At 41.6% G+C, this 13,628-nt stretch overlaps 1 protein-coding gene across 6 annotated transcripts; it reads left to right on the forward strand.

Moving 5' to 3' along the window:
- Positions 1-17: 17 nt before the first annotated feature.
- Positions 18-8,696, forward strand: MRPS33 (mitochondrial ribosomal protein S33). Of its 6 annotated transcripts, none has more exons than XM_027538820.1 (5): positions 18-84; positions 1,346-1,398; positions 3,953-4,072; positions 4,364-4,605; positions 8,336-8,696. In XM_027538820.1, the coding sequence occupies exons 4-5, from the start codon at positions 4,391-4,393 to the stop codon at positions 8,439-8,441; spliced, it is 321 nt and encodes a 106-aa protein (XP_027394621.1). In that variant the 5' UTR covers positions 18-84; positions 1,346-1,398; positions 3,953-4,072; positions 4,364-4,390; the 3' UTR covers positions 8,442-8,696. The 6 variants fall into 6 exon arrangements, with proteins under 6 accessions (XP_027394621.1, XP_027394618.1, XP_027394620.1 ...); XM_027538821.1 differs by lacking the exon at positions 18-84 and adding an exon at positions 130-227; XM_027538817.1 differs by lacking the exon at positions 3,953-4,072 and having other exon boundaries at positions 21-84.
- Positions 8,697-13,628: the final 4,932 nt, after the last annotated feature.

The raw sequence follows: 13,628 nt of genomic DNA on the forward strand, positions 1-13,628 counted from the left end.
CCACTGGAGACTCTGGCGGGCACTTGGGGGCGGGCTGGGGGCTGGCCTTCCGGGAAAATGGCTCACAGGAGAGGTCACAAGTAGGTAAGGCCGTACGTGACTTTTAGGGCGGGCTCTGTAGTGAGTTGTGGGCGATGGCTTTAGAGACCGAACGGGGGTCTCCAATCTTGTAGAGTCGCCAAGAATAGGAGGAGTCAGTTTCATTAACCAGCTCGGAGATTTCACAGGTATCACCCAAACAACTTGGCCTTCTCCTGCTTAACTTGAATTTACCAAACGAAGGGCCCTGGCGTAGTTTCCTCTCCGGCCCAATTACTCTGATCAGGCAGCATTCAAGTCTTGGTTTCTATGCTCATCAGTCGGCCTTAGGTGTGTGGAAGTCGGGGGTAATGCAGATAAGTTGTATCAGCTTAAATGTATTAGCGGAAAGCCCAGCTTGACACTGTTGCTTCCGTCACAGGAGAGAGGTGTGATCCAGGCAGTTGGAGGGGGTTGGGGGTGTTCTTGTTGAAATGAGTAAAGCTTGGCCTACATTCAGAGCCGTTCATGTCTCTGAGACCCAGTAAAATAATTAGCGCCAAGCTTTAAAAATAATAAAGCGTTGTGTCTAGATTGGCTTTGTGTGTGTGTGAAACACGCGTGCACAGTGTGCGACTTCCTTGACTGATGACTGTTAGGGCAGGCATTGTGCCATGACTTTTGCCTGTCACCCTGGCAAGACAGTGAGTTAGTATAACTGTCCTGTAGTAGATGAGAAAAGGAAAGCAAAGAATACATACTACTACAAACACGATATGAACATTAAAGGAGAAAGGCAAAATTCCAGCCATCTTTGTGTACTCTAAAGCTGGTGCTGTCCACTAACCAGTGGTTTTTGAGAAGCCTGCCTCCGCAGCAGAATTTACACACACACACCTTTCATGCTTCTAAATACAGCTCCTCGAGATTGGCCACACTGAGGTATACCCAGATTAAGAACTCTTGAACATCATCCACACTTTTCAAAGAAAAAAGGCAAACATAATCCAAAGTCAGTTACTGTACAAATCTGACCTTTTTACTGCATCAGACCTATCAGAAAGATACAGAAACTTACCTTTATATGCTAAAGCAATAATACGGACATTTTCTCCTGTCTTGCTCCAGCACATTTCAGTAATTCGTTTTTACTTAGCATTTTCAGTCCAGGTAATTTTTCTTCATGATACTCTTTTATTTAGTTCACATTTAAAGAAAATTTGATATTTTAAGTGGCCTCATGTGGATAAAAATCTAATTTACTTGCCTTTTACCTTAATGTCTTTCACGCAGTAATCATGTTCTTTTTTGTTTGTTTGTTTTTAAGATAAAGTTGAAAGTTTCCATAAAGGGACATACGAGGATCCTGAAAAGTCCTAGGTAAGGCTTTCCCAATCTTAAAAAAAAAAAAATCAAAGCTAGTGATGAGTGGCAGTTTGCCAGTCTCAGGACCAGTATTTAGGGACAGCATAACTCTTGAGCTGTTCTAATCTATGTGAAAGAAAGGATTACCTAGCACCTATGCCATCCTTCATCAGGAGCATATTGGTCTGTGCTCTGTAAGAGGCTACAGAGCAGTAACTGGTAATTGTTACAGCCATTTTGTTTGTTTCTATTTAGCAAGTGCTTCTTTGTTTCTAGTAAATTGTTTCAGGTTTGAAGAGGCTCATTCTCTTTCTCCATCAGAAAAGTTCTAGGACTTGAGTTTGTGATATGACCATTTCCATAGGATTCTTCTTATTGTTTTTTTAACAAATCTTTCTATTTATTTACTTATGTGTTGCTGCACTGGTTCTTCATCGCTGCATGTGGACTTTTCTCTAGTAGCAGCGCTCAGGCTTCTCATTGTGGTGGCTTCTCCTGATGCAGAGCGCAGGCTCTAGTGAGCGGGATCACCAATTGCAGCACATGGGCTTAGTTGCCCCGTGGCACATGGAATCTTCCCAGACCAGGGATCAAGCCCATGTCCCCTGCACTGGCATGCAGATTCTTAACCATTGGACTACTAGGGAAGCCCTCCATTGGATTCTAATGAGACCTTATTATCCATGAGCCATGTCCCAGCACTTTGCTGCCTTCCAAGGCTGGCATGGAGATGACTTAGCATCCTGTGTTGCTTTCAATGACCACAGTCCTGGTGAGTCCCTTCCTCCTTACTGCCAAGCTGTGGTCCCCTCCCCTGTGTTTCCCTGGGTGTCAGTGTTTGTAAGTGAGGATACCATTCCAGGGAGGCACAGGTTCAGCCGCATGGAGTATGCATCTCCTTTTGTGTGTGGTTAAATGAGGACAAGGAACAAACAAATGTGTCTGTATATAGAATGTATGAATACCAAGCACGTTTAAGTTTTTGCTTTTTTAAGTTTGCCATTTATTCAGTGCCACTGTCTTATTTCTCACACAGTCCTGCAAGCTTTGTTTTCCGAAAGGGAGACTCATATTTAGAGACAATAGGTAATCGTTCACCCAATTTTGGTTGAACTCCGGGAGTTGGTGATGGACAGGGAGGCCTGGCGTGCTGCAGTTCATGGGGTCGCAGAGAGTCAGACATGACTAAGTGACTGAACTGAACTGAAGGGTGGAGGGAGGAGAAAAGATAATGCATGCAAAGAAACTTTTTGTAGCTTCTGAAGGCAACTTCTGGTAATGTGCAAAACCTGATACGTTATTATATTCTCTTTATATGTTAAACTGTTAGTGACTTTTTCTCATTGATGAAATTATAAACCTAGCCCTAACAACACCAACCCACCCCCATCCACAGTGGAGCAAGAGTTGGGAAAGAAGGGAATCCTGCAACAGAGTGCTGAAAGGAGTAAGGCTTGCACAGATGGAGGGGAGAGGGGCTGGGAGACCGTGGACCTGACCGTTCTCCCATTGCTGGCCTTCAGGTGGCACTGTTGGCCCAAGATTGCTTGGTTGGTTTTCAGAAGGTAACTGGTTAGAGATTGACCTGAAATTGGTTTCAGGTCATCCTTCAGGCTCTTTCAGTGGATCTTGGAATGGACATGAAAAGTTCTTTAAATACTGGGTATTTAAATTGCTAGAGCAATTTTGACATTTACTTGGCAGCATTCCTGTTTAGGAGAGTTTTTTTTTTAATACATTTCTTCCATTGGTTTTTCAAGATAAGTTGATGCCTTTTTTTCTATTCAGAGGTCAACTCCTTTTCATCCTAGATGAACTGTCCCCCAGGATACTGTTTTAGTCAACAAAACTCTCATGTCACTACAAAAGTTTATGTAAATTAGTATACTCTGCTGACAGTTACACTTAAATTTGAACTAAAATGGAATGAGAGTTAGTCTGCTAGCATCATTCTTTTTTCTAATATAAGAAACTCTCTACTGCTTTTGTAATTGAATTATAGCTGATGTACAATATTATATGTTATAGATATACTCTATAGTGATGCACAATTTTTAAAGGTAATATTCCATTTATAGTTATAAAATACTGGTATAGTACTTGTGAACAGTCTTGATTTTTAATGTATCACTTATATAATCTTCGATATATATTACCTGTAATTTCTGCATATTGCAGATATCATTCTTACACTATTTCACCATTTTATGCCTCCAAAGAAAAAGTTACTGTTTTCAGCTAATACGAATTTAGCAAGCTTTCATTAAAACAGAATATATAAGATGGAAGATAAGACACGTCACATCACAACTCATAAATGCCTTTTATTCAGGAATAAAATGAATCTTTTGAGCCGTCGAGTTAATTCCTATAAGACTACTATCTCTGTTTTTCCCAACTGGCTCTCCGTCTCTAGGCAGAATCCAATCCAGCAACCTAGAGGCTAAATGACCTCATAACTCATTAGCCATTCTCAGAGCCATCTGGAGCCCTTGAGGAGAACAGTGTTCAAAGGGCTGATAATAAAGACAACAGCATAATTATTTCTCCACCATGATTAAACCTTTAGATGGCAAGCAGTCAGCATGTTTATTCTGCAGAGTGCTGAAGTCGGTGTTTTCTGAAGGTATAATAACAGATGCTGTGGCTGGATGACTTGTTTCCCTGTCCTCATCTAGCCTACAAATAGGTAAGCTGACTATCAGTAAATAACCTATTAAATCACAAAACTGTTCATTGTCAAAAGGGCATTACAGCACAGGAGTAATCATGCGAACACCCAACGTAAAAGATGCAAGGGGAAAGCATGCAAAGGAACTGTGCATCCCCTCTAACTGTGGACATTTCTCAACCCCAAGGCGTGTCCTGCCAACAGGAACTAAGTCATGGGTGGCTCTCTGTGTTTTCACTTTGTAAAGCATTCCTTAGATAATCTGGGAATTTCTTAACATGAACCATTTGTGTTCTCATTTTTCTATAGGGCCTCTTGTTCCTTGCTGCTCAAGAAATGTCTTCACTTTCAGAATATGCCTTGCGCATGAGTCGTCTGAGTGCCCGGCTATTCAGTGAGGTTGCCAGGCCTACTGATTCCAAATCCATGAAAGTGGTGAAGCTGTTCAGTGAGCAGCCTTTGGCCAAGAGGAAGGAGACTTACGACTGGTATCCAAATCACAACACTTACTTTGCACTCATGGGGATACTACGTTCTGTTGGCCTCTACAGGTAATGACAAAAAAAAAACCCACAAAGAGTAACCTATAGGAGGTTTGTTTAATAGATCAGAAAGGGAAAAAATTAGTCTTTCTACTTTCATAGTTTTTTGGTTCTTATAATAGTGCCCAGGTAGTTCAAAAGGTACAGTTGTGGGAGGGGAAAGCTTTCAAAATTGTCCATAATGAGTATACTAAGAAAAAAAAGGGAACGTGCACTTACTAGAAGACATACCTTAATTATGTCTAAGATGTGACTAACAGTGACTAGATACCGAGCTATAGAGAGACCTTGAGTTAGTCGTTAATCTAAGAGCGCTCAGTGGATGCAGGGGAAACGGGTCCACACACTGAGCAGATCCTGCTGGTCAGATGAAAAGGGCGCAGCCGACCTGCTTCCTAACTGGTGAGGGGGAGCCTCCTTTCCTTCCTGATGGCAGTTTTGTTGGATTTCTTATTTCCTTTCACCCTCTTTGGGCATTTTTAATTGGTACCCTTTTTGGTATACTAAAGCTGAAGTTTACCTTTACGGGTAATAGGTAATCGATATTATAATAGGATAATGATATGTAATAGTAAGAGTAGCGGGCTCTTTCCACCATGCATTTGTATGTTCGTGCATGTGTAGGAAGTGGGCGCTTAAGATAATACGCTGCTCTAAAAAGAAAAAAGATCAAATACCCCTGTGATCGTTTTTCTTTTAAAAAATGTCTTAATTACCAAACGAATACATGCTCATTATACAAGAATTTAAATAGTACATAATTGTATCAAGTCAAATGCCTACTTTTTTTTTTTAATTTAACATGTTTTAATTGTCTTAGGGCGATGTTACAAAAATTAATTTGGGATTGTTCGCTCTAATATAATAAGATTAACAGTTCATTCCAAATAACTAGAGATTGGTACATTCATTTACCCAACAGATTTTTTTTCTTTTTTAAGTACCTTCCATATGCAGGCATTTAAGATGGGCACAAGGGAAACGTTCTATGAACAAAATAGATTTTCTTCGTTAATATATCACTAGAGATGATAATCCATGATGTATTTTGAATTTCTGGAATTGCTTTTGGGATTATCTCACTAAAGTCTTGGCTCAAAAAATAAAAATTAATTTTATTCTTAAAATAAAATAAAATATTGAAAGACACATGTCCTGAGTAGAAAATCATAACCCATATCAAAATTACCTTCAGTTATTTTAATTTACTTTTTTGCTGCTGCTCCCCATTTGTTTGAAAAATAAAGCCTCAACTGTCTTTGGGGACAGAGGAAAAACACTTAGCTTTAGTTATCCATGGAGAAGCACAATTATTTTCACGTATGTAGTCACTAGGTACAGTAAACGGTGCCTCTAACACAAGGCCTCCTGGGGAGTCAGGCAGGATGAAAGCAGACAGACTTCAATAAAAAAAAAAATCTTTCAAAGACCTACAAAACGGGGAGGGAATCAGGGTCTCAAAAACAGTGACTCATTCCATCAAGCAGGTGCTTGGGCGATTCAGCCACAAAGACCCCTGCCTATGGAATTTTATTTCTGCCTGAGGGGGTTGTCAGAAATGATTGACAGGAGGGAAGAAGAGAGGGAAAAACATACTAAATAAGTAAATTATGTGGTATGTTACAAAGTTGAATGTGATGCAGGGGGAAAACATAGTAGAGCCAGCTGAGCAGGATCACGAGTGCTGATGGGCCCTCAGTGGGCAGGCCAAGGACAGACCACAGTATTAAACGGAACAGTCAGGGTACCTCACTGAGAAGAGAGGTTTCCGCAGAGACTTAAGGCTGGAGAGTGAGCCGGGGGTACCCAAGGAAGACCTTTCAAGGCAGAGGCCAAAGCAGAGCAAAGACCTTGAGGAATACGCCTCGTCTGTTCCAGGAGCCTCACAGGCTGACGGGAAAACCATGGGACAGGAGGCAGGTTGTGAAGCGGGCTGAGAAAGCAGAGAGTGATTTGCCAGGCTGTGAACAGAGAGGAGTGACATGATCTGACTTATGTCTCAGAAGAGTTACTCTGGCTGCTTTTTTGAGAGTGACTTACTTGGGGGCAATCATAGCTAATCCTGAGGAGGGCATGGCAGCCCACTCTAGCATTCTTGCCTGGAGAATCCCATGGACAGAGGAGCCTGGCGGGCTACCGTCCATCAGGTCGCAAAGTGTTGAACACAGCTGAGCGACTGAGCAAAGCACAGCGCATAGCTAATCCCAGAGAGGTCTGTATCCAACCCTAAAAACCTATCTATTTTTTAAAACAACCTGGGGGAACTCCTTGGTGGTCCAGCAGTTAAGACTCTGAGCTTTCACTGCCAAGGGCCCGGGTTCAATCTCTGACTGGGGAACTAAGATCCCACAAGTCACACGGCACAGCCAAAAATTAAAGAATAAAAAAATTTAAAAGCAGCTGTGCTGTGTGTGCTTAGTCCTCAGTCATGTCGGACTCTGTGACCTGTGGACTGTAGCCCACCAGGCTCCTCTGTCCATGGGGATTCTCCAGGCAAGAATACTGGAGTGGGTTGCCATGCCCTTCTCCAGGGTATCTTCCTGACCCAGGGATCGAACCAGGGTCTCCTGCATTGGATTCTTTACCAGCTGAGCTACCAGGGAAACCCTAAAAAAAAGAGCATCAGGAGTTAAAAATTGGGCCCGGGAAACCACTCTCTTACATGTAATTAGTTTACCACTATCCACACTCAAACAGGTGAGGAGACCAGGGTGCAGAGAGGGAAGGATCCTCACCCAAGGTCACACAGCTACTAGGTGGTGGAGCTGTAGCTTGAACCCAGGGTCACATGGGTTCCAGAGCGTACATATCGAAACACGATACTGTTTTAGGCCCTCCTTATCCACAGGTTAGCTATCTGTAGATTCAACCAACCACAGATTGAAAATATTAAAAAAAATTCCAGAAAGTCCCAAGAAACAAACCTTGAATTTGCCATGCACTGGCAACTCTTTATATATAACATTTACATTTATTTTATTAAGTATTATAAGTAGATGATTTAAAGTACACAGGAGGATATGTGTAGATTATATGCTATGCTATATAAGGGACTTGAGCACCAGTGGATTTTAGTATCTATTGGTGGGGGGCGTCTTAGAGCCAGTCCCCCAAGGATACTGAGGAATGACCATGTTTAATTGTAAAATGCAGACATTTTTATACAGTACAGGCAGTCTTCAGCTTACACCCTATTAATATGTACAAACAGCCCTGGCCGCCTTGATTCCTCAAGGGCTTGTCTGTGGAGTTCCTCTCTGCTGACGCAGCTTCCTTCTGCTGGAGACTCCCCAGCAGCCTTCTGTGTGACTCATCCACTGTCATCCAGGCGGCTTCCTCCACACGTGTCCCCTTAGGTGCTGATCCCTGGGCCTCCCAGGGTCTCATGTAGCTACTGAAGCTTATACCCACTTTCTGCCCCCATCACTGTGTAGTCTTGGTGTTAAGGGAAACCTGGGGAAATTATTAGTGTTGAATCCTAGTTATATCAGTTTACACGGATGGGCTTGGCAAGTAACTGCTGTTCGTGACCTCGCTTCTGTAAGGGCAAACTGACTTAGAAATGAACTCTGGGAACACAGCCCCTCTGTACCTCAGGGGCTCCCTATCCTTTCTGTTCACTAAGCTGTAGAAGTCAGAGTTTGATAACCAGAACCACCTGAGGGAACATTCTAGACAGGTGTACTTCTCCAGTCTGGTAAAAATACTGGCTAATTATTTTTTTCTTTTCTCCTTTCAGAGACGAACATCAGGACTTCAAGGATGAGCAGCTGCGTCTAAAGAAGCTTCGTGGAAAGGTGAAGCCAAGGAAAGGAGAAGGGAAAAGAGCAGCGAAAAAGAAATAGTGCTAGTCCGCCAGGGGAGGACTTCTCTCTCAGCGGCTGAAAGCAGGAGGAAGTGTATTTACGGTCCATCCACATCCTGGAGGAGTGTCAGCTTCGCAGGTTGAAGGCTGTTTGGAGGAACACCATCATCTCCATGTTGAAATCTAACGCAGTTGAACTGTGACTGGTTTCACTGTAATTCTGCAAAATTATCTGCCTTGGTTCTGTAATCTGAGGTTTACCTTATTCCCCAAAGAAATGGAATGCATGACTATTTATTGTTGAATGACTGGTTTGGGAGGGGATGGGATGTTGGGGGAGTGGAGGGGAGACTCATTAAATGAACGTCCTCATTACTCCCTTCTTGCCTCCCCACCTAAACCACCCCTAAACTCTTTGATCTCTCTGGCTGTTCAACCACTGTCTCCACCACCAAGCTCACAAACTTTATGTTCCTCTCTGCCTACTCCTTTGAGAATATCTGCAAGGTAAGTTTGTGGGATAAAAGGCTGTGCCTGGTAGGAGAGTACCGAATACCTGCTTTATACAAGCTGCCAGAGCCCTGGTAATACAGTGGTTTGCAGGAAATAGTCCCTGCTTCATGGAACTTTCAGTCCCGTGCGAGAGACTGATATTACACAGTTACACAAATACAATTGTATTATATGCTACAAAGGAAAAATCCAGACTTCTGTGAGAATGTGAATGGATCGATGGATTGATCCAGAGGGATACCAAGAGGCCAAAACTTCGTTAGGTAGTTTAAAGAAGGCCTCCCTAAAGAGCTCTGAAGAATAAATTAGGGTGGGGCAGAATAAAAACGGTGGAAAAGCATTAGAGGCATAGAAAACATCCATTGGCAAAGCCCAAAGATAAAAGGAAATGCTCCAGGTTGAGGAACTGAAAACATACTGACTCGTATGACTTTAGGTATGATGAGACAAAAGCCAGACGATGAAGGGTTTTGCAGGTTCTTTGAAAAAGCTTGGACTTAGCCAGATTAACTTGTACACATTTAACTTAACCAGATTAGCTTTTTATTGTATTCTAGAAGGCAATGGCACCCCACTCCAGTACTCTTGCCTGGAAAATCCCATGGATGGAGGAGCCTGGTAGGCTGCAGTCCATGGGGTCACTGAGAGTCAGACATGACTGAGCAACTTCACTTTCACTTTTCACTTTCCTGCATTGGAGAAGGAAATGACAACCCACTCCAGTGTTTTTGCCTGGAGAACCAGGGACGGGGGAGCCTGGTAGGCTGCCGTCCCTGGGGTCACTCAGTCGGACATGACTGAAGTGACTTAGCAGCAGCAGCAGCAGTGAGTTTCCACTGAGATACAAGAGCTTCTCTGATTTTTTTTTCCCCCAAGTATTCTGAAGATCTCAAGCACTGTCTAGGAAATTTTTAAAATATTTTTACTGTGGCAAAATCATAAAAGTTACCATCCTGACTTTTTAAGTGTACAGTACAGAAGCGCTAACTATATGCAGATTATTGTGGAAAATAAAGCACCTTTAACCCCTGTTCCCCACTGGCAAGGCACCAACAGCCACTGCCCTAGCCGTAATTTTCTTTCCCTGCAACACTGGCAGTATTGGCAGTAACTGCCCTGTGAATAATTCCTGAACTAGTAGGAATCTTGCTCCATATGTTTAGATAAATGGTATTTTTAGAGATACTTATCCAGATGGTATGGCTAGGGCCTATATTACAGTTGATAAAAATAAGAAATACCTAAAAATGGATAGTTCCATCTGATAGACATGAATTTCAACAGAAAGCTGAGAATCCGTTCAGTTAGAACTTTGCTGAGCACCTGGCCCATGCTGATTGTAGAGGACACAGACGGATAGCCTTAGTCACTAGGATCGTGGGAATGAACAGGCGTGTGTTGTATTGACCAGATCCTGGGGACTCCCTCAGGAAAGTGCAGATACACTGTTACTCTTGGCCAGTGCAGAGGAGCCTGCTGAGTAGATGGGCTCCAGGATGCTGGGCTGAGAAACAGGCTTGCAGCCCGAACCCACTGTAGCTAAATGGATGTTCTGAATCACGCCATCGCCACCTTTTCAGGGAAAGACTGAGGAACTGAGGAGCATTAGCTTGATACTTTAAAGAGAGTGACTGCATTAGATGTCAACAGCTCCCCTGAGTCAGAAAACAAGCCAAGGATCGGTATATTGGTGTGCTGATGGTCCCTGAGCCTCCAAAGAGCCTTAGCACTGTTTGACAGGAAAGCTGTAGACAATTCAGCAGATTAGCGTGGCACTGCTCCATGCTGAAAGAAACTAAGGGTAAAATGCATCTGTACGTGAGCTGCACCCTAAAACCAAGCGATAAGGAAACTGTGCAGCTCAAAACAATCTGTACCGAATGGTGGACCAGACAGAAAGTAAAAGATGAGAGGGAAGGGTCAATTCTTAAGTCCATGGAATCAACACATTTCAGGACACCAGCGACCAGCAGTTAAGAACTAACTGCAACTAGAAAAAACCCCTTTTTGGGTTTTGCCAGGTGGTTTAATTTCTCTGGTCACAACCAAAACTGTTTTCCCTCTAGTGTTTGATGTGCATGGAGGATTTCACCCTTGAATGGCTTAGTAAAAAGAGACTGGGTTTCTCAAACCCATTATTCAAAACTCACGGGTTTGTGACATAGTTCTACTCACCAGCTAGGAGACATTAAGTCCCTTACAACCTCCGAGACTTTCTGCCTCTGTAAAATCATGATAGTACTTCATGGGATTAGTGAAAACATTTGTGAAAAAGACTAGGTATACTATAAGAGATTAATCAAATGTTTTTACAGACAGCTATTTGTATGACTAAGATTTGCTTTTGTCTTACTAGCAGATTTTTCCAAGGCAATGTTGATGAATACGTGCTAAAAATATGAGTTCTCTACAAGCAGCATGGTAGGTTCAGGAAGAAGGTGTGAGATGCATTTTACTGTTTCTGTAATCATGGGTTCCAGTAACTTAAAAAAAAAAGCACACACATACATAATAATGCTTTTATTTATGAAGCTAATCCCACAAAAAAAGAATTTAAAATTCCACCCTCAAATGGATACATGTGTCTGTATGGCCGAGTCTCTTCTGTCCCCTTGAAAATATCACAACATTGTTAATCGGCTATACTCCAATATAAAATTAAAAGTTTAAAAAAATAAAATTCCACCCTCTTCACCTTTTTCCTCTTTCCTCACACACTTTTCCCAAACCTTTTAAGTCTCAAATTTAGAGAATGAGAGGAATAAACTTCAAGAGCAAAAGGCAGAGGGAAATGTCTTTCAACGTGCCAATCCTGACTTCATGGTCCTTAAGTACTCATTTATAAGTTCAAAAGGAAGCATTTCTTTTAAAAAATTATATATATATATATTTATATATATTAAAATATATACATATATTAAAATATATGCATATTTATATAAAATATATTTTATATATATTTAAAATTACATATAAGATAAAATCACCAAAACAAACAGCAGTACATTCAAGAAGACTTAGATAAAACAAGGAAACGAATAGTAAAGCCCTGGATGTGGAGATAACTGGAAAACCAGTAAAAAATGTATGCTGAACTTGAAGCGTTTTGAGAGATGAATGTGGTTTGAATCATCAGGAACTTTACAAGCAGTGACAACCATGATTGCAAGTAATGTCAATGTTTTAGAGCACTTACAGATGCCAGGGATTGTGCTTTGTAAGCCTAATCTTATTTAATTCCTATATCATAAGTATCCCCTTTTACAGTTGCAGAAACTGAGGCTTAGGTCTTAGGAGCAAAAATCACACAGCTCCAAATGTCTTAGACTGAGGGTTCAGTCCGAGCCACCTGACTCCAGACCCTGTACCTTTTGTGACATGACAGCGTAGCACAGATCTGCTAAGTCTGAGGATTACCACGACAATAACTGCCCTTTGTCCAGTATTTTAGCATTTGCTAAGCACTGTGCTTGGACTTGCTCCTAATGCATGGGGCCTGGGTTCAATCCCTGGTCAGGGAACTGGATCCCACATGCCACAACTAAGACTGCGTGCCCCAACTAAAGATCCTGCATGCCCCAGCGAAGACGGAAGATCCTTTCTACCACAATTAAGACCGGGCGCAGCCAAATTAAATATATATATATATACACATATATATATAATTAAAGTACTATTCCTCAGACGTTAGTATTCAGCAATTATCATCGAGAGAGCTTGTCAAGCACAGCTGGGCCCCACCCCAGACTGTCTTACTCAGTAGGGCTCCCAGGGGCCCAAGAATTTGCATTTGCAACATTTCCTGAGTGTTCCTGATGCTGCTAGCCTGGTACCACACTTTAAGAACTATTAAGGTCACTTGGCCAAAGCCCACCAGCTGGCAAACTAGTGTGGCTCTACCTCAAATGAGATTCCTTAGCCACCCTGAAGCCTTCTCCTAACCCAGAAGGAGCAAATCTTTAGACCTTGACAGCAGTAGAACAAGGTGTCCATTCCAGGTAAGGAGAAAGTCTTAGTATGAGAAAGTTCACGAAACTACTGGATGTTGTAAAAGAAAAATTGAATAAATGGAGCAGAATCCCATATACCTAAATAGGAAGATTATGTGTTATTAAGATGTTAATAGTTTACATTTAATTTATATAATTCATTTTATGATTTCTATCAAAATTTCAATATACATTTCTGGTGTTTGATAAAAGGATTTAAAATTTCATTTGGAATGAAAAATAGAGAACACAAAAGAAATTCTGAAAATGAAGAATAATGTGAAGACCTATATCAGATGAAATATATAGTTTAAATTGTTTTTAAAGATACTGGTATTCATACAAGAATAAATCATGAAGGGAAAAAGATAATCTAGAAATAGTTTGTATAATAGTGAACATATAATAAAGGATGCTTCACAAATTTGTTAATAAATGGTATTGGGACAATTTGTTAGCAACTGAGTAGGAGAACAACTTAACACCTCATGCTAAGTCGCTTCAGTCATGTCTGACTCTATGCAACCCCACAGACAGCAGCCCACCAGGGTCCTCCGTCCACAGGATTCTCCAGGCAAGAATACTGGAGTGGGTTGCCATTTCCTTCTCCGTAACACCTCGTACCATACACCAAATAAATATTGCATGGGTCAGTAATTAAATACAGGGGGAAAAATTTTAATGGAAAGTGTAAGGGAATAAAACTGAATCATTAGTTAAACTTG

Source organism: Bos indicus x Bos taurus, chromosome 4 (assembly GCF_003369695.1).
Source record: "Bos indicus x Bos taurus breed Angus x Brahman F1 hybrid chromosome 4, Bos_hybrid_MaternalHap_v2.0, whole genome shotgun sequence".
Classification (NCBI taxonomy): Eukaryota; Metazoa; Chordata; class Mammalia; order Artiodactyla; family Bovidae; genus Bos; species Bos indicus x Bos taurus.

Excerpts from the sequence above, each read along its gene's own strand:
- MRPS33 (XM_027538820.1), top strand. The coding sequence starts at position 4,391 with ATGTCTTCACTTTCAGAATATGCCTTGCGCATGAGTCGTCTGAGTGCC. Across the intron at positions 4,606-8,335 it reads CGTTCTGTTGGCCTCTACAG|AGACGAACATCAGGACTTCA; the intron begins GTAATGACAAAA and ends TTCTCCTTTCAG.